Source organism: Trachypithecus francoisi, unplaced genomic scaffold (genome assembly GCF_009764315.1).
Source record: "Trachypithecus francoisi isolate TF-2019V2 unplaced genomic scaffold, Tfra_2.0 Lachesis_group1, whole genome shotgun sequence".
Taxonomy (NCBI): Eukaryota; Metazoa; Chordata; class Mammalia; order Primates; family Cercopithecidae; genus Trachypithecus; species Trachypithecus francoisi.
In genome coordinates this window covers 55,401,816-55,421,836 of record NW_022681454.1, presented here as the reverse complement: position 1 = coordinate 55,421,836, position 20,021 = coordinate 55,401,816, and the positions used below count along the sequence as shown (strand labels likewise).

The window sequence follows — 20,021 nt, the reverse complement described above, 5'->3', positions numbered from 1 at the left end:
GGGAATTGTGTTGTTGTTGTTTTTAATAAATCCAGCCCTACTCTTAAGTAGGCCCAGTGCAGCTGGACCTTGGGGTTGGGGTTTTCTCAGCATTTCTGTTCCTCCTCTTCATGGCACCACTAATCTATTGCATGTCTTATGGGGAAGTTTCCTAACCCTTCTCTAGCTGGATTGGTACAGGATACTGGGCTCAGGACTATTTCCTGCCCTGCTCCCAGTGGGTAGAAGTGTTGTAGGTTTTTATCTTTCTCCCTTCCACTGTGAGACACAGTGTGTATTTACCTGTGCCTTTTCCTGTGTGCCTGCAGCCCTCGGCGGGTGGGGGTGGGGGCGCACTTCTAATCTTCTGCTTTGCTCCAGTCTTTCCTGGGAGCACCTGGTGGGAGGTATGTGGAAAATGGCCTGTGAATTGAGTGTGAACTCCCCGTATGCCTGGGTCTCCCAAGAGGTTTATACTGTCACACGAGCCCTAAAATTTTAGCTGATTGTTTCTTACCTGCTTGCCTTTCCTGCTCTGGCACAAGAGAGACTGTGGTGGGAACTGGAATGTGGGACTGACTCTCCTTGGATTTCAGGTTATTTGCGTTCAGTCTCACTCTGTCATGGGTTCAAGAAAAGTTGTGATTTTATCAAGCTCTTTCTCATTGTTAATGGTCTTTCCAGCTTTTACAGTTTTAAGTGGAAACATAACTTCTGCATTTAGTTTAAAAGGTAATGAGTAAACCAGCATCAGAGATGTTAGTGAATTTATTTATGTGATTACACTAAGAAATAAGAATTCCAAGTATTTCCATTCCATTAATATGCCGTAGGCATTTTCTCTTTAGTTCTGTTTAGTTCATTTTAGTTTGACAGAGGTTGTACGAATTTCCCCCCACTAATGTCTCAATGTAAAGGATTCTTCAGCCTTGGAAAGACTTGGATTGATCTCTTGGGGTCACAGATTTTTAAAGGCCTTAAAGTGAACTTTATTGTATCTCTGATTTTTAAAAATCATATTTTAGGCCGGGCGCTGTGGCTCATGCCTGTAATCCCAGCACTTTTTGAGGCCAAGGTGGGCAGATCACAAGGTCTGGTGTTCGAGACCATCCTGGCCAACATGGTGAAACCCTGTCTCTACTGAAAATAGAAAAACTGAGCCGGGTGTGGTGGCAGGCGCCTGTAGTCCCAGCTCTTGGGAGGCTGAGGCAGGAGAAATGCTTGAACCCGGGAGGTGGACGTTGCAGTGAGCCCAGATGTCACCACTGCACTCCAGCCTGGCAACAGAGCGAGACTCTATCTTAAAAAAAAAAAAAAACATATTTTATGGGCATAACCATGGAATATCATGTTTTTGGAGTTAGGAGACAGATGAGGCAGGGAAAAAGTTATTGCTTGTGTGCAGTCTCTTACTGCTCTTTTAATCTGTGTGGTTTAGTTACCTAGGTAACTACAGCTAAGTTCTGTTCTCTTTGATTCAGATTGCCAGGTGTTTGTCCTCTACCTTCCCAAAAACCTTTCTAGTAGGATTTATTGTATTCTCTGAGAATCACAGTATTTAAGTGTTCCTGGTAGAGCTTTATATAATTGCATGAACACCAAAGTTCTTCTGAATGTGATTCTTATGAATAAAGATAGCTACTTTTTGGAAGGCCATGGAAAACAGGCGACAGGTCTATTAGATTATTGTGGCAGGAATTTGTTAAATTGCAGTTCTTTTTTTAAGAATGCGTTTTCCTGAGAGTCCTATTTGATCAATGTTACAATGTTATACTTTTTTTGTGTTTACAAATATTTTCACTCAACCACTTTAAATATTTTGTGAAACAAGGTCCAAAGTATAAATAAATTGCAATATACCCAACTCAGTCTCTTTATGCAGCAGATTTTCATTGAGTTTTGCAAATACTTATTAATTTAAAAAGTCATATTTCAGCCTTGGGGAATATCAGATTAATTGTAAATTAAATGCATAGTTTCGACTATGATTGAAAATTTAGTGACAAATTCTACATTTATGTAAAGTAAGCCTGGAGGCTACAGCTAGAACATTTTGTTTATTTTAAACAGGAGAATTTATTCCTAAAACAGGCTCTCCAAAATCCTTCTGTTGGCTTCTCTGCTGCTTTGCTAAATATAAAGTAAAAATATGGTTTCTCCAGTTTGGAAGGTTTCAGGATTTTGTGGAGTACTTCCAAGGTAGCTATTGAGATGTGTTGTATCCATTTACTTGGGCACTTGCTTAGACTTGTCATCAGTCCAGAAGGACACCTGTGCCCCATTACAAATAAGCATTGTCATTATCTAATATTCTGTTGAATTGCTCATTAACTGGCAGGGTACTATTATTAGTGATGTTAGTAAGGATTTACTGAGTACTAAAAGTGAGAATGGAATTATACGTTGAATTGGTTTTTGAGGTCATTTAAAAAAAATTGTTTTATTGTCATCCATTTCTTTCACATCAATTTTATAGGACCTCATATTCATTTTCTTCCATAACAAATTACCATCTCTGCCACAACAAATTACCAGAAACTTTGAGGCTTAAAACTACACAAGTTTTTCATTTCACAGTTCAGTAGGTGAGCAGTCTGACATGGATCTCACTGGGCTAAAGTCAAGGTGTTGGCAGTTTTTTTTTTCTGGAGCCTCTAGGGGATAATCCATTTCCTTGCAATCCCCAGCTTCAAGAGGCCACCCACATTCTTTTGGCCCTCATCATCCTTCATCTTCAAAGCAATGGTTGGTTGCTTGAATTTCTCTGGTGTCATTTTCCCATCTCTGTGTGGTGCAGTTGGGAAAGGGAAAAGACTCTCACTTTTAAGAACTCATGTGATTAGATTGGGCCCACAAAGATAATCTAGGATAATTCTCCATCTCAAGGTCTTTAACCTTACCTTGTCTGCAAGGTCGTGTTTTTTTTTTTTTTTTTTGCCATGTAAGGTAATATATTTACAAGATTTGGGAATTAGGATGTGGTCTCTTTGAGGCATTATTATTCTGACTACCACAGAACCCAAACATCTTTCCAGAATACTATTACGCTAATTTAAAACTTTTATGGTTAGAAGAGTATAGGCATAATTTGAATTAATGCTGAGAAATTTCTTCAAACTCTTATCTGCCATTACCTGTTGAATATATTTTCTTAGATATTTTGTAAGCACCTTGTTAGCTTTTGCTATGTAACAAACCAGTTATTTATCATTGCCCACATATCTATGGGTCAGCTGACATAGGCTGGGTTTGATGGATGTCTCTGATGACCTTGGCTGGACTTGCAGTGCATCTGTAAGCTTGCAGGTCAGCTGAGAATTGTCTAATGTAGCCTGGGGCTCTGTGGAGGCAGCTCTGTTACACATGTTTCTCATCCTCCTACCTTTGAGCTAGCCTAGGCATGTTCTTCTAATGAAAATGGCAGAAATGCAAACATGAAAGTAGAAACATGTGAAACTTCTTTTGGCCTAAGCATAGAGCAGGGAAACTGTCATCTTTGCTTTATTCTGTCAGCCAAAAATAGTCACATGGCCAAATAAAGGGGCTGAGAAATATACTCCTCCTCTTCAGTGGGAAGAACAGCAAAGTCATTTAGCAAAGGGCTTGAATGGAAAGGAGGTAAAGAATTGGGACCAACGATACAATTGACCCCATACTTAAACTTTGTATCCCCCAAACTGAACTAATCTCTGTGACTACCTCCTTCACCAGAAACCTGGTTTGCCTTCTTTATTTCTGATCTTAGTTAATGATTCTATTCTATGCCTAGTTACCCAAGCCAGATACCTAGGAAGTATTTTGGAGTCTTCATTTTCTCCTTTTCCCATCTTCAATATTTATGTATTTATTTTTTTGAGACAGGGTCTCACTTTGTCACCTAGCTGGAATGCACTGGCATAATCATAGCTCACTGCAGTCTCAGACTCCTGAGCTCAAGTGATCCTTCCAAATCAGCCTCCTAAGTAGCTGGGACCACAGGTGTGTACCACCATGCCCAGCTAGTTTTTTTAGTTTGGTAGAGGCAGTGTCTTGCTATATTGCCCAGGCTGGTGTTGAACTCCTGGCCTCAAACAGTCCTCCTGCCTTGGCCTCCCAAAGTGCTGGAATTACAGGCGTGAGCCCTCATGCTTGGCCCAGTATTTAGCTTGACAATTATTCTCTAATCTGCCATCTTTTCCAGTCTTATTACTGTCACTACTCTGGTTCAGGTTCTCATATCTCTGAAAAGAAAGGGAGGGAACAGACTCTCAATTGTTTTCAATCCTACTTCCTTCAGATCTATCTCTTATGTTGCAGCCAGAATACTCTGCCTAAAATGCAGATGTCACTCCTATTTAGTGATTTCTTATTACCTCTAGAGGATGCCCCCTATGCTCTGTCTTTTCTAATCTCATCTTCCACTCTTGCCTGCCTTCTCTTTTACCGTTTTAGTTCAGAAGTCAGCAAACTTTGGCGAGTGAGCCAATCTTGTTTACCGACTATATTTGCACTACAGTGGCAGCATTGAGTCATTGCAGCAGAGAACATATGGCTCACAAAGCTAAAACGTTTACTCTCTGGTCCTTTACAGAAAAAGTTTGCCAACCCTGCTCTAGTCATGTAGAACTTATAACAGCTTCCTTCTTATACCATTTTATTTTATGCCTCAGTACTTTTTATTATGTTGTTTCTTTACCTAACTCTTATTTTTAAAATAACAGCTTTATTAAGGTATAATATAATTACATATCATACAGTTCACCGATTTAAAGCATACAGTTCATTGGTTTTTAGTATGCTCACAGTTGTGCAGCCATCACTGTAATCAGTTTTAGAGCATTTTCATTGCTCTCCCAAAAAACCCCATGCCTGTGAGCCTTCACTTCTTGTGCCCTAACCTCTTCTTCTAGCACTAGACAATCACCACATCTACTTTTCAGTCTCTTAGGTTTGCCCATTCTTGATATTTGGTATACATGGAATAATATGTGGGCTTTTGTGACTGGCTTCTTTCACTTAGCTTAATGTTTTTAGGGTTCATGCATGTTGTAGCATTGATCAGTATTTCATTCTTTTATTAATTGCTGATTAATGTTCTGTTATATGGACATACCACATTTTATGTATCCATTCATCAGTTGATAGATATTTGGGTTGTTTCTACTTTTTGGCTGTTATGAATAATGCTGCTAAGAACATTTGTGTACTAGATTTTGTGTCATATGTTTTCACTTCTTTGGGGTGCTGACACTTCCTTATCCACTAAGAATTGACTTTGGGGTCATTTCCTCTATAACTTTTCCCTAGCCTTCTAGGCTGGATTGAGTGTCTTTTCTGTCAGGCTCTGATGATGCTCTTGTATTACCACATTATATTGAAATGACCTGTTAGTATGTCTCTCTGCTCTACTCTTCTGTAAGTTTCTGGAGAGCAGCATCAGTGCCATAATTCAACTTATTCATGACTTCAGACATTAGGAAAGTTCACTTCATGTTTGTTGAATTAGAAAAACTGTAAAACAATCTATGCTTTTGAATTAAAATATAATTCATCCTTTTTTTCTCTGTTATGTTCATTGGCATTTTTTTTAAAAAGTCTCTTAGAATATATATTGACATAACTCAACTTTATTTTCTTTTAAGGTCTGCAAAGAAAACAAAACATGGTGCTAAAGAAAAAACACCAGATGAGAAAAAAGATGAAATAGAAAAAATAAAAGCATATCCCTATATGGAAGGTGAACCTGAGGATGATGTCTATTTGAAATGGTTATACCCGAGGCAGATATATGAGGTGGAGAAAGCTGTTCACTTACTTAAGAAATTTCAAGTTCTTGACTTTACTAGTCCAAAGCAAAGTGTTTATCTTGATTTGACACTGGATATGACACAGGGAAAGAAGGTATGTGGAGTCTATGAAAATAAGTTTACTTGTGAACAGTGGCTCTATGAATTGGTGTTTCTATTTTATTTTATTTTATTGTTATTGTTATTTTTGAGACAGGGTCTTGCTGTGTTGCCCAGGCTGGAGTGTGGTGGTATGATCTCAGCTCACTGCAGACTCCACCTCCTGGGCTCAGGTGATCTACCACCTCAGCTTCCTGAGTAGCTGGGACTACAGGTGTGTTCTACCATGCCCAGCTAATTTTTGTACTTTTAGTAGAGATGAGATTTCTCCATTTTGCCCAAGCTGGTTTTGAACTCTTGGGCTCAAGCACTCTGCCCTCCTTGGCTTCCCAAAGTGCTGGGATTATATGCATGAGCTACTGCGCCTGGCCTCTTAATTTTAAAAATTACTGCCTCTCATAATTTTTCGAAAACTTCATGCTCTTTCTGTACTTTAGCATGAAAAATATGTTTGTTCATTTAAAAATTTTCCAAATATAAAATTTGTTGAAAACACTCTAGAGAGTTAACATAGATTTCCTGTTTCTCCTAAGAGTCACTAGTATAAATTTCAACAAAAGTAGTGTTAAAATTAATTGAGGTATCACTGTAACTTTGAAAAGTGACTTAAACTGCCTAGGTGGCATGTTTCTTCTCTGTAAATGAGGGCTCTGGATTAGCTCAGTCTCCTTCAGATGTGTTCCTTGGGGTCCTGGTTTGAGACTAAGTCTTCGTAAGTGGGATTCCAAGCTCCTCACTCTTGCTTCAACCGGAGCTTCTCTGCTTTATTTGTTTATATACTGAAATTCAGCAGAGTACTATTGATTATAAAACTCTAAATTAGAAGCAGGAAAGACACTAGCTTAGTATTAAGGTCTATTATATAGCCCTAAATCCCTAAATTTTATAAGCTTCTTGCTTAAGAGTTCTAATTTTTGTAGAAATGATTTTAATTTTTATTCTAAAGATGTCTCTTTTCTTGACAAACTAGAATGTATAAGTTTTTAAATGTAATTTAACAAGCTCAACAACAGCAATGCTAGAGCGCCTAGGAGGAGGCAATATAACGCAGTCTTAAGAGCACAGGCTCTGGAGTCCGCCTGCAGTACCGACCGGAAACCTGCTTCATTGCTTTTTGAGTTTGGGCTTCTTTACTTCATGACTTTGGGTTTAATGCTTAACCTCTTCAAATCTCAGTTTTTTCATCTCTTTCTAAAAGGGAATAAAAGGTCAAGGATTAAATGAGATAATGCCTGTAAAGGACTTAGTATGTGCTTAATAATAATAGTCAACTTTTACTGAAAAATTTTCTGTATACCAGATACAATGCTAAATGTTTTGCATGTGTTTTCTCATTTAATTCTATAATAATCTCTTAAGAGGAAGTTGAGGCATAGAAAGTGAAATAACTTGCCAAAGGTCATAGAATAGGGGGCAAAGGTAAGATTTGAAGCAAGGCCTGTCTCATTTCTTTGTTCTCATTTTTTAGAAACAGTTTATAATAGCCATGTTACAATTTTTTATTTTGTATCAGAGTGTTACTGTTCTTTTAGTTGGAAAATGTTGTAACTGTTCAAGATGATCAGTCAACCGTTAGTGTAGTTCAAAATGATGTTTTGTAGCACCACAGGCTTCATTTCATACATGGAAGCTGCTTGTAAACTAGTGACATTGAAAAGATACTGTTGCCTTCCTAAGGCTTTTTTTTTTTTTTTTTTTTTTTTTCTTCATAGAGTGCTTATACAACAAGCCAGTATTCCCCAGGGGATGCTATTATTGCGACTGCTTACCATTGAGAAATTTGCTGAAACCAGTTGTGACATGTTAATGGCAAAGGAATGCCAGTCCATAAAACTAAGCTGTATGACTGATACAAAGTATACTTAAGAATTTGTCCCTCCAGGCCGGGTGCGGTGGCTCACACCTGTAATCCCAGCACTTTTTGAAAGGCTGAGGCAGGCAGATCATAAGGTCAGGAGATCGAGACCATCCTGCCTAACATGGTGAAACCCCGTCACTACTAAAAATACAAAAAAAAAAAAAAAAATTAGCCAGGTGTGGTGGCAGACGCCTATAGTCCCAGCTACTCAGGAGGCCGAGGCAGGAGAATGGCGTGAACCTGGGAGGCAGAGCTTGCAGTGAGCCGAGATCAGGCCACTGCACTCCAGCCTGGGCAACACAGCAAGACTCCGACTCAAAAAAAAAAAAAAAGAATTTGTTCCTCCTTGTCTGCAAAGAAATCCCCAGGAGGATGTTTCTACTCAAAATAAGGTTTTTCTAAAAATATTGATCTTTCAATCACTTTTATTACGGGAACAACCACCTTTTCTTCCAAACCTTAAGGCTGCGACAAAACTTTGGAGGACCTAGAACTTGTTTCTCTGTAAAGTCTCCCTAAGAGAGCTAGGCCTCAGGCCTCAATAGTTTCTGGTCAAAATGACTGAACACATTAGTTTAGAGGTCCTGTAAAATCTCCACCTGTATTAGCGTGCCTCAAATGCATGCCATTGTTTATTTAGAATTTTCCAATTGACTTTCTAAAAAATCTGAAAGTGGTGATGGTCTAGGTTGTTTCAAAAATAGAGTCAACTCAGAAGATCCCTTTAGGCTTGACATTTTGTCTTGGGTTTAGGCTTTACAATTCCTGATAGTTTCGAGCCAGTGATGGCAATTGGGGGTGACCTACTGGGCAGATCAGCTGGATATTGTCTATTGTTCAGCATGTATAGCTGTATTCATGTCTCCCTGATGGTGTCAGAAGAGTACATGGGTTTAAAACAAATTTAATTGGAGGTAGCAAACATTTATTATTCATCAGATGGAAAGCATTGTACTACTGCTGGGGAAGATGTTATGCAAACACATTTCATAATATATGAGAGACTGTGATGAATGATGTAGAGATAGAAGCCAAGTGGCATGGGATTATGAAGCTGGAAAAAGATTTTAGTTTTTTATTCTCAAAAAAATATAATCTTGAAAAAGAAATATAATCTCTTGTGCTTTAAATTGTAATCGATGAATAGTAATTCATGAATAGTAATCAATGAATAGTTCTGAATTAATGGAAGAATGTAGAGTAGAATCAGAACACTGAAAACAAAACATGTCTGTTCTTGTTTTATATAGAGTATGTGAGAGACAGAAAAGATTAACTTTACATAATTATTTTTCCTTGTTGCGTGTTTAGAAAAACGTGGCGCCATTTACCAGTGTTCTTAGTTTGCCATACCCATTTGCTTCAGAAATCAATAAAGTCGCTGTATTTACAGAGGTAAGTAACTTCCATCAACTATTTATATCATTTAATTTTTTTAGAGATCACTTAATTATTAACCAATGATTAGCACCCTGAATAAATGGAGTTAGAGAAAATCCTAACATTCACCTAGTCCTATTTTCCCCTTTTGGAGCTCAAAAGAGATGATTTGTTTGAGGTTATGTTATTAGCTTGAGAAAGAGCTAGATTAGAACATTAGTTTCATCATTACTAGAATACTACATTATGTTTCTCACAAGAAACTGAAGAAAAGAGTGGAATTTATCAATTTATCCTACTAACTCCTGCTTTCTGTTCAAACTTTCCTCCCCAAATAACAATAAGATGATTTTAAAGCAGTAGAACCATGTAGTGCTGTGGTGCCTTAGAAACCACAACTTTTAAAAGAATCTAGTCTTTTTTTTTTTTTTTTTTTGAGACGGAATCTTGCTCAGTCGCCCAGCCTGGAGTGCAGTGGTGCAATCTCGGCTCACTGCAAGCTCCGCCTCCCAGGTTCATGCCATTGTCCTGCCTCAGCTTCCCGAGTCGCTGGGACTACAGGCGCCCACCACCACACCTGGCTAATTTTTTTTGTATTTTTAGTACAGAAATGGTTTCACCATGTTAGCCAGGATGGTCTTGATCTCCTGAGCTTGTGATCCACCCGCCTTGGCCTCCCAAAGTGCTGAGATTACAGGCGTGAGCCACTGCACGCCTAGCCGAAAGTATCTAGTCTTTATAAAACTGTCCTGTATTTATAAATGTTTGTTTATAATGTGTTTATGAATTTCTTTTTTAATCATCCACAAACTGTAATTGTTCTGAATGTAATATCCCTGATTCTTTTAATTGAAAAGTGATGCATTCAGTTCTTTTTTGAGACAGGGTCTTGGTCTATTGTCCAGGCTGGAGTACAGTGGTGCAGTCATACTCACTATAGCCTCAGACTCCTGGGCTCAAGCAATTCTCCTGCCTGCCTCAGCCTACTGAGTAGCTGGAACTACAGGTGCTAGCCACTATATGGCAGGCTAATGTTTTTTCTTTTTTGAGATGGAGTCTTGCTCTTGTTGCCCAGGCTGGAGTGCAATGGCGCCATCTCAGCTTACCGCAACCTCTGCCTCCCAGGTTCAAGTGACTCTCTTGCCTCAGCCTCCCAAGTAGCTGTGATTACAGGCATACACCACCACACCCGGCTAATTTTGTATTTTTAGTACAGACAATATTTCTCCATGTTGGTCTGGCTGGTCTCCAACTCCTGACCTTAGGTGATCTGCCTGCCTTGGCCTCAAAGTGCTGAGATTACAGGCATGAGCCACCACGCCCAGCATGGCAGGCTAATTTTTAAGATTTTTTTTTGTAGAGACGGGGGTCTCCCTTTGTTGCCCAGGCTGATCTGGAACTCCTGGCTTCAAGCGATCCTCTTGACTCAGCCTGCCAAAGTGTTGGGATTACAGGTGTGACTCACTGCACCTGGTCTGCATTTTCTTTTCTTTTTTTTTTGAGATGGAGTCTCACTCTGTCACTGAGGCTGGAGTGCAGTGGTGCAATCTTGGCTCACTACATCCTCCCCATCCTGGGTCCAAGGATTCTCCTGCCTCAGCCTCCTGAGTAGCTGGGACTACAGGTATGTGCCACCATGTCCGGCCAATTTTTGTATTTTTAGTAGAGACAGAGTTTTGCCATGTTGGCCAGGCTAGTCTTGAACTCCTGACCTCAGGGGAACTACCCGCCTCAGTCTCCCAAACTTCTGGGATTACCAGTGTGAGCTACTGCGTCCAGCCACATTTTCAATTACAAACAAAAGCTACAATTTGTACTTTGAACTGTGATATCATTTCTGACAACATACTTCAAAGCAGACTGAATATATTTAAAATTAATGACTGATGTTCAAACTGTGTTTTGATAGAATGCATCAGAGGTCAAAATAGCAGAAGAAAATGGAGCTGCATTTGCAGGAGGCACAAGTCTGATACAGAAGGTACAGTGTTGTTTTCATGTTCATTAGGTATAGAGATGATTCTCTTATCTTTGCCATTCATTGATTTATTATATGTGGAACACTAGTCTCATATCTTACAATAAATAGTAGGTCTTTATAAGAGCAGGAAAAAAATTTCCAACTTTTTTCAGTTTCAAAGTAAAGCTAGGAGACAATGATCCAGACAGTCTTATTGTGTGTGTGTGTGTGTGTGTGTGTATTTGAGACAAGATCTCTCTCTGTTGCCCAGACTAGAATGTGGTGGTGCAATTATGGCTCACTGAAGCCTTGAACTCCTGAGCTCCTGAGCTCAAGCAATCCTCCTGCTTCAGCCTTCTGAGTAGCTGGGACTAAAGGTGCATGCCACTACACTCGGCTAATTTTTTTGTAGAGATGGGGTTCTCGCTTGTTGCCCAGGCTGGTCTTGAACTCTTGGCATCAAGAAATCCTCCTGCCTTGGCCTCCCAAAGTACTGGGATTACAGGTGAGAGCCACCACACCCAACCTCACACAGTCTGATATTGATTATATTTGACTTACATTATTGTGATTATTATTATTATTATTATTACTGTTTTTTGCTTGCTTCTTTTTTGTCTATGAGAGTTTTGTGGATAGATAGGAAAGGGCAGTGTGACTCTGGTTTTGAATGTAAGGTTTAAAATGAAATCTAAAAGGTCACGTGGATTTCATTGATACCCATGGACACCTCTGTTCATGTTTTGAAGATCACATATTTTTTTTTTTTTTTTTGGAGTGAAGGTGTATTCACTTAGTAGATCATAAAGTATGGTATCTGCCCTCTATAATGTTGGTGCTTTTGGTTCCTGTTAATTTTTAGCTCCTAATCCTTTCAGAGTGGCATAGGCTCAGTATGGTAGCAACAAATGATTATATAGCCTGCCTTTAGAAAGTAACACAGCTTCGCTGGGCGCCGTGCCTCATGCCTGTAATCTCAGCACTTTGGGAGGCTGAGGTGGGAAGATCACTTGAGGCCAGGAGTTTGGGACCATCCTGGCCAACACGGTGAATCCCCACCTCTCCTAAAAATATAAAAATTAGCCAGGCGTGGTGGTGCATGCCTGTAATCTCAGCTACTTGGGAGGCTGAGGCACGAGAATCTCTTGAGGAGTTTGTAGTGAGCTGAGATTGCACCTACACTACAGCCTAGGCAACAGAGTGAGACTCTGTCTCCAAAAAATTAATAAATAAAATAAATAAATAAATAAGAAAATAATGGAGCTTGGGGAGCCGCTTTGAAACCAAGGACTTTTTTTTTTTCCTTTTTAAGAGGTAGGAAGAAGAGGCATGGGGTTATTTCTGAAAATACAAAAGATTTTTCTTAGTGTTCTCTCTGAAAGTTTCTCCTCTAAATAAAATCATTTATGTTATGGATTTTTTTAAAAAATTATTTTACTTTAAGTTCTAGGGTACATGTGCACAACGTTCAAGTTTGTTACATATGTATGTATGTGCCATGTTGGTGTGCTGCACCCATTAACTCATCATTTACATTAGGTATATCTCCTAATGCTATCCCTCCCTCCTCCCCCAACCCCACGACAGGCCCTGGTGTGTGATGTTCCCCACCCTATCAATTCAACAAGAAGAGCCAACTATCCTAAATATATATGTACCCAATACAGGAGCACCCAGGTTCATAAAGCAAGTCCTTAGAGACCTACAAAGAGACTTAGACTCCCACACAATAATAATGGGAGACTTTAACCACCCACTGTTAACATTAGACAGATCAACAAGACAGAAAGCAAGACTATCCAGGAATTGAACTCTGCTCTGCAGCAAGTGGACCTAATAGACATCTACAGAACTCTCCACCCCACATCAACAAAATATATATTCTTCTCAGCACCACATCACACTTATTCCAAAATTGACCACATAGTTGGAAGTAAAGCACTCTTCAGCAAGTGTAAAAGAAGAGAAATTATAACAAACTGTCTCATAGACCACAATGCAATCAAACTAGAACTCAGGATTGAGATACTCACTCAAAACCGCTCAACTACATGGAAACTGAACAACCTGCTCCTGAATGACTACTGGGTACCTAACGAAATGAAGGCAGAAATAAAGATGTTCTTCGAAACCTATGACAACAAAGACACAACATACCAGAATCTCTGGGACACATTTAAAACAGTGTGTAGAGGGAAATTTATAGTACTAAATGCCCACAAGAGAAACCAGGAAAGATCTAAAATTGACACCCTAACATCACAATTAAAAGAACTAGAGAAGCAAGAGCAAACACATTCAAAAGCTAGCAGAAGGCAAGAAATAACTAAGATCAGAGCAGAACTGAAGGAGATGGAGACACAAAAAAACCCTTCAAAAAAATCAGTGAATCCAGGAACTGGTTTTTTGAAAAAATAAACAAAATTGATAGACCTCTAGCAAGACTAATAAAGAAGAAAAAAGAGAAGAATCAAATAGACGCAATAAAAAATGATAAAGAGGATATCACCACCGACCCCACAGAAATACAGACTACCATCAGAGAATACTATAAACACCTCTACACAAATAAACTAGAAAATCTAGAAGAAATGGATAAATTCCTAGACACATACACCCTCCCAAAACTAAACCAGGAAGAAATTGAATCCCTGAATAGACCAATAATAGGGTCTGAAATTGAGGCAATAATTAATGGCCTGTCAACCAAAAAGAGTCCAGGACCAGACGAATTCACAGCCGAATTCTGCCAGAGGCACAAAGGAGCTGGTACCATTCCTTCTGAAACTATTCCAATCAATAGAAAAAGAGGGAATCCTCCCTAACTCATTTTATGAGGCCAGCATCATCCTGATACTAAAGCCTGGCAGAGACACAACAAAAAAAGAGAACTTTAGACCAATATCCCTGGTGAACATCGATGCAAAAATCCAATAAAATACTGGCAAACCAAATCCAGCAGCACATCAAAAAGCTTATCCACCATGATCAAGTGGGCTTCATCCCTGGGATGCAAGGCTGGTTCTACATATGCAAATCAATAAACGTAATCCAGCATATAAAGAGAACCAAAGACAAAAACCACATGATTATCTCAATAGATGCAGAAAAGGCCTTTGACAAAACTCAACAGCCCTTCATGCTAAAATCTCTCAATGAACTAGGTATTCATGGGATGTATCGCAAAATAATAAGAGCTATTTATGACAAACCCACAGCCAATATCATACTGAATGGGCAAAACCTGGAAGCATTCCCTTTGAAAACTGGCACAAGACAGGGATACCCTCTTTCACCATTCCTATTAAACATAGTGTTCTGGCCAGGGCAGAAGTTCTGGCCAGGGCAATCAGCAGGATAAAGAAATAAAGGGTATTCAATTAGGAAAAGAGGAAGTTAAGTTGTCCCTGTTTGCATATGACATGATTGTGTATTTAGAAAACCCCATCGTCTCAGCCCAGAATCTCCTTAAGCTGATAAGCAACTTCAGCAGTCTCAGGATACAAAATCAATGTGCAAAAATCACAAGCATTCCTATATGTTATGGAATTTTTGCTGGGGAGGAGGAAGTAGACAGGAAATAGTGACCTGAAAATTTATCCTTTGTCCCATATTCAAATTTTCATTTGGATAACTTTTAACTGGACACATCCTTTGAGATACACAGCAGTGCTCATAGTTGGTTTTTTTCCCTCCCTTAAAAGTACTCTAAATTTGGTGAAGGTTCTGGATTTTTAAAGAGGGTCTTCAGAGTGATTTTTGGTTGCAGAACTAGTGGAAAGTAGGAAGAGTATGCTTTAATACAGGTTCTAGGCCAAAGTCTGTGGTACCCAGTTCTTTCTGATGTATTATTAATTTTAATTAAAAAATTATTAAAACTTTTTTAATTATTAAAAAATAATCACAAATGTTTGGGAATTTGAGAATAGAGCTGAGTGTCTAGAATCAGAGAACTAATCTTGAGTTTGTATACAGCTTTCCATTTTCTTCTTGCAACCACAAAAGTTACCTTGTAGAACTATCATAGCCACTCCTCTGGTTCTTTTTTCTTTTTTTTTCTTTTTTTTTTTTTTGAGACAGAGTGTCGTTTCATCACCCAGGCTGGAGTGCAGTGGGGTGATCTTGGCTCACTGCAACCTCTGCCTCCTGAGTTCAAGTGATTCTCCTGCCTCAGCCTCCCTAGTAGCTGAGATTACAGGTGCCTGCCACCATGCTCGGCTAATGTTTGTATTTTTAGTAGAGACGGAGTGTTGCCACATTGGCCAGGCTGGTCTGGAACTCCTGGCCTCAACTGATCTGCCCACCTCAGCCTCCCAAAGTGTTGGGATTATAGGCGTGAGCCACTGCTCCCGGCCAAGCCACCACGCCTGGCCTTTGGTTCTTAAATGTTAAGCAAGAAGTTACCTCTCAAGAAAGAAATGGTAATAGAACAGAAAGTGTTATGAAGCTGTAAGTTCAGTAAATGAAACACATTTTTTAAAGTAACTCATATAAGGAAGACAAAGACTTTTTAAAATTCTGTAGTATAGAAAATATTAACAGGTACAGAATTTCTCTTTAGGGCCCCAGTAGAGGGTCTGTTAATAGAGAGAGCATGCCACCTGTGTACGGCATCATAGAATAAGTTTGCAAGTTACCCCATGGTGCCTTTTTAAAGCTAGTCCTTGTTATTTTTAGAAGGTATTCAGGTTATGAAGTAAATTTAATACAGTTTTGTAAATAATACTATGGCTGCAATTTTTTATACATACCTGTGTTTTTAAATTATCATTTTACTTAGCTCTGTAAAATGCGAAGTAGGATAAATATACATAGTCATTTCTTTTCTTTTCTTTTCTTTTTTCTTTTTGAGATGGAGTTTCGCTCTTGTTGCCCAGGCAATGACGCAGTCTCGGCTCACTGCAGCCTCCGCCTCCTGGGTTCAAGCGATTCTCTCTGCCTCCTGAGTAGCTGGGATTACAGGTGCCTGCCACCACGCCTAGCTAATTTTTTGTATTTTTAGTAGAGATGGGATTTCACTACGTTGGCCAAGCTGGTCTCGAACTCCTGACCTCAGGCGATGCAACCTGCCTCAGCCTCCCGAAGTGCTGGGATTACAAATGTGAGCCACCGTGCCACATAGTAATTTCTTAGATAACACATTCATTTATTAAATTTATTTTACTTTATTTTGAAACATCACAGATATGCCTGGTTCTGAGTGATTTTAAAGTAAATTCATATTTTTCCTTGTCTCTAAGAGCATGATTTCCAGCCACAGTTTTTTAATATTCCAAGATATAATCTTACTTACAGCATAACTTCCAAACATAATTTTAATTTAAAGGAACATGTCATAGAATTAGGATTGGAAAGTCTTGGAATAGAAATCTCACATACAGTTCTTTGACATTTAGAAATTGCCTCTGCTTTCCTATTTCCAGTGATGAGAGCCCTGGTTCTGGACCCACACTGCCTGTATTTCAGTTCTAGCTCTGTCTCTTAGATGTGTACAGACTGACTCATCCATCCTCCCCTGAGCCCTCAATTTTTTTAATCTGGAATGTGTGGTCAATATTGGTACCTGTCTCAAGGGTTGTGGTGAAGACTGGATGTTCTAAATTATATTAAACTTTTAGCAGAATGCTTGGCACATGAGAAGTGCCCATTTAATGTAAGTTACTGTTAAGGAGAGGAGAATATGTTATTTAAGGACTAAAAATTTGTACAAAGAATAGTAACAGAAGGATAAAATTCCATAGTCATTGCTTAATTCTGTCAGAATTCAAGTTTTTAATTCACTGTGTACCCCTAAATCAAGGATTTGAATGGCATATTGTGGTAAGATTTCATACAAAGAGAATCATTGGTAAAATATTTCTTGCTCAGGCAGTGGCACGATCTTGGCTTACTGCAACCTCTGCCTTCCTGGCTTCAAGCTATCCTCTCACCTCAGCTTCCGGTTACCTGGGACCACAGACGTGTGCTACCACACTCGGCTAATTTTTGTATTTTTTGTAGAGACGGGATTTCACCTTATTGCCCAGTCTAATTTCAAACTCCTTAGCTCAATTGATTTGCCTGCCTTGACCTCCCAAAGTGCTGGGATTACTCCACACAAAGGTGTGGAGTTTAAGTGGAGTATATTGTATGTTTAAGTGAAGTATATTAAGTGGAGTTTAAGTGGAGTATATTGTAGTAGTATAATAGTTATTTTAGGTGCTTGTCTGAATTAATAAAAATGTTTTCTAAAAACTGAATATTAATTCCTTTGTTCTGAGAATGGATATAGAGTATGGATAATAAACTATAAATGAACTTGTCTTTGATCACCCCCTCTTCTTTTATTCTTAGTTATTGGTGGTAAGGAAATTTTCAGTTTCAGTTCTTTGTGAAAATAATTATAAATTCAGTTCTCTGATGTTCTAAATTTAGGAAGCTAGTGATTGCTAGTGAGTTTGGCAGTTAGTGGTTATTAATTTTACATGTGATCTGTTGCAAAATTTTCAGCTTTTGTAGGTTTCTTCAGTTTTAATAAATATATGAATTTAACTTTGTGGGATTCTGTGAGCCATGCACACATTCATCACTGTGTTTTAACTTGTGACACTTTTGCTTAACACAACCCAAAGGAAGAAACCATTATTATTATTATTTTTTTTAATGGATGTGACTGTTTTTAAAGTAAAGGAAAATGTTTTGCTTCTGATGGTTTTTATACTTGGCAGGTGTATTTGTATGATCCTTGTGTTTGAAGAAAAGAATTGTGCTTAATGTCTGTTTTCTGAATTATAAAGGAAATGACTACATTGTACTTTTTCAGAACGATAAAGCTTTTCATCTCATCTGAGGTCACCTTTCTTTTTTTTTTTATTTTCAGATTTGGGATGATGAAATTGTTGTAGACTTTTATGTAGCTGTTCCAGAAATAATGCCTGAACTTAATCGATTAAAGAAGAAGCTGGGTAAAAGATTTCCAAAGGTTTCTCGAAGTAAGAGAATTCCTATTATCTCAATATCCTGTCAACAACTTTCTTGTGAACTTTGCTTAGTTAGGAAACAAAATTGTTCATATATATGTAGAATAAATAGTATGTCCTGGTATTTGAGTTTGACTTACAAGAACCTATGGGTTTGATTTTTTTTTTCCCCTGCTTTGGCATTAATACTGGTAATCTAATATGATTTGAAAACCTAGTTACTTTATAATACCAGTTTTTAATATTTAGATCAAAGTCTAGCTCCCAATTAGTGAAATGTATTATCCACTCAGTATATTATCATCATACTGTTTTATTGGCTTTCATCCCTGTTTATCAATATAATATGTATGCCCATTTATTTAAAAGTGTTAAACGTATGTATGAATATTGACCATATGCATGGCTCTGGAGGTAATTTCTCTTAAGAAGTTTTCTGCTTATGGATATTTTCTCCTTAAGAAATCGAATAAGAAAGTTAAGATCACTAAATAAGGAGCTATGTTATAAAGTGTGAGGTATTATATAATAAATTTAAGAAGTGTGTGTTCAGTGGAGGTGGAGTTTACACATAGGTGGGGAATCAGGGAAGGCATCATAAAAGAGGTAACATTTAAACATAAATAAGGTAACAGTAATTGGATGAATTGATTGAGGAGAATGTTATTTTAAGTAGAAGGAGTGAATTAATCATAAACACTAAGTCAGAAATCATAGGCCAGGTACAAGAAATATTAATTAGCTCTCTTTGACTATGGAGAATGGTACCCTTACATTGACATAGAAGAGAATAATGGGAAATGATGTTGGAAAGGTAGATTGATGCCGTATTGAGAAGAACTTTGAATGATGGGCTAATGAGCATGAATATCTGCATTCTGTATTCAGCAGGACTACCTTAGAAGTTTTTGAGATGGGAGTGACATAATCTGTTCTTTAGAGCTTTAATCTGGCAAGAGGTTTTAAGATAATTGAAATGAGAGACAGGGAAACCAGTTTGGGTGCAATGGCAAGAGACTAATAAGTGTAATGTTGAAGCTAAGGTCTTCATAACAAGACTGGAGTGAAGTGTATGAACATCAAGGATATTAAGACTTAGCAATTAATTAGGAATGGACAGGTTGAGGGGGAGAAAAGGAAGAGTCAAATGATACTGAGGTTTTTTAAGACTAGAGACCTCTCCTAATAAGTGCCATCATTAATAGAAATGGAGTGCATTTGGGAGGAAAAACAAGTTCACTTACTGACACAGTTTGTTTTAGGTAGTGCTGGATGTCTGGTATATTATTATTTCAAATAAAATTTGTAGTGTAAACAGAACAAATGTTTTAAAATTGTGTTAGTAGGTTTGTCTCCAAATTTTAACTCTAGTTGAACTAAAAATATCCTGCTAAAATGTTTATATATCCTAGCCACTAACAACTTGTCTGAATTCTAGATCATGACCTGTAAATTAAATTCAAATGGACTTTCTGGTTCTTTTGTTGTGTTAGAGTTTTGTTTGATTATTTTTGATAGCATGCATTAAGTCATAAATATTTATTAGATTTTGAACTGGTGTCTGGCACTTTTTATTAGCGATTTCCCTTACCGCAGTATTTGTTATCATGGAATCCAGTTTATATTCTTTCTTAAGTAAGACCTAAAACTGAACATATTTTAAAAATTAACCAAAATTGCAGTTGAATTTGATGAAAATATTTCTCATAAATTTTTTGTGTTTAATTAAATTCAAGCTCAAATCAGAGCAAAACAAACAGTACTAAATATAGTCAAAACCAAAAATGAATACTAATATATTTGTATTCTAGATATCTAGCTCCTTGCTTTCCATGATGAACTGAGTTTTAAGAGACATTAATTTTGTCACTTTTGCTACTTTATCCATTCTCTGTATAACCCTTTTAACTTCTTTTTTTTTTTTAGCCTTGAGGGCTTTTTTTTTTCTTCCCATAGTCATCTCAATATTTGGAACATTTTTTAGTTTTCAAATAACTTAT

General features: G+C 37.9%; 1 protein-coding gene across 3 annotated transcripts in view; it reads left to right on the top strand.

Annotated features, from left to right (window-relative positions):
* Nucleotides 1-20,021, top strand: part of MRPL1 (mitochondrial ribosomal protein L1) — a 96,766-nt gene that overhangs the window by 18,475 nt on the left and 58,270 nt on the right. For all 3 annotated transcript variants that reach the window (XM_033214332.1, XM_033214334.1, XM_033214333.1), the window contains exons 3-6: nucleotides 5,601-5,859; nucleotides 9,034-9,117; nucleotides 11,012-11,083; nucleotides 17,922-18,033. In XM_033214332.1, the coding sequence (XP_033070223.1) occupies nucleotides 5,601-5,859; nucleotides 9,034-9,117; nucleotides 11,012-11,083; nucleotides 17,922-18,033 (527 nt within the window). The remainder of the gene's footprint in view (nucleotides 1-5,600; nucleotides 5,860-9,033; nucleotides 9,118-11,011; nucleotides 11,084-17,921; nucleotides 18,034-20,021) is intronic.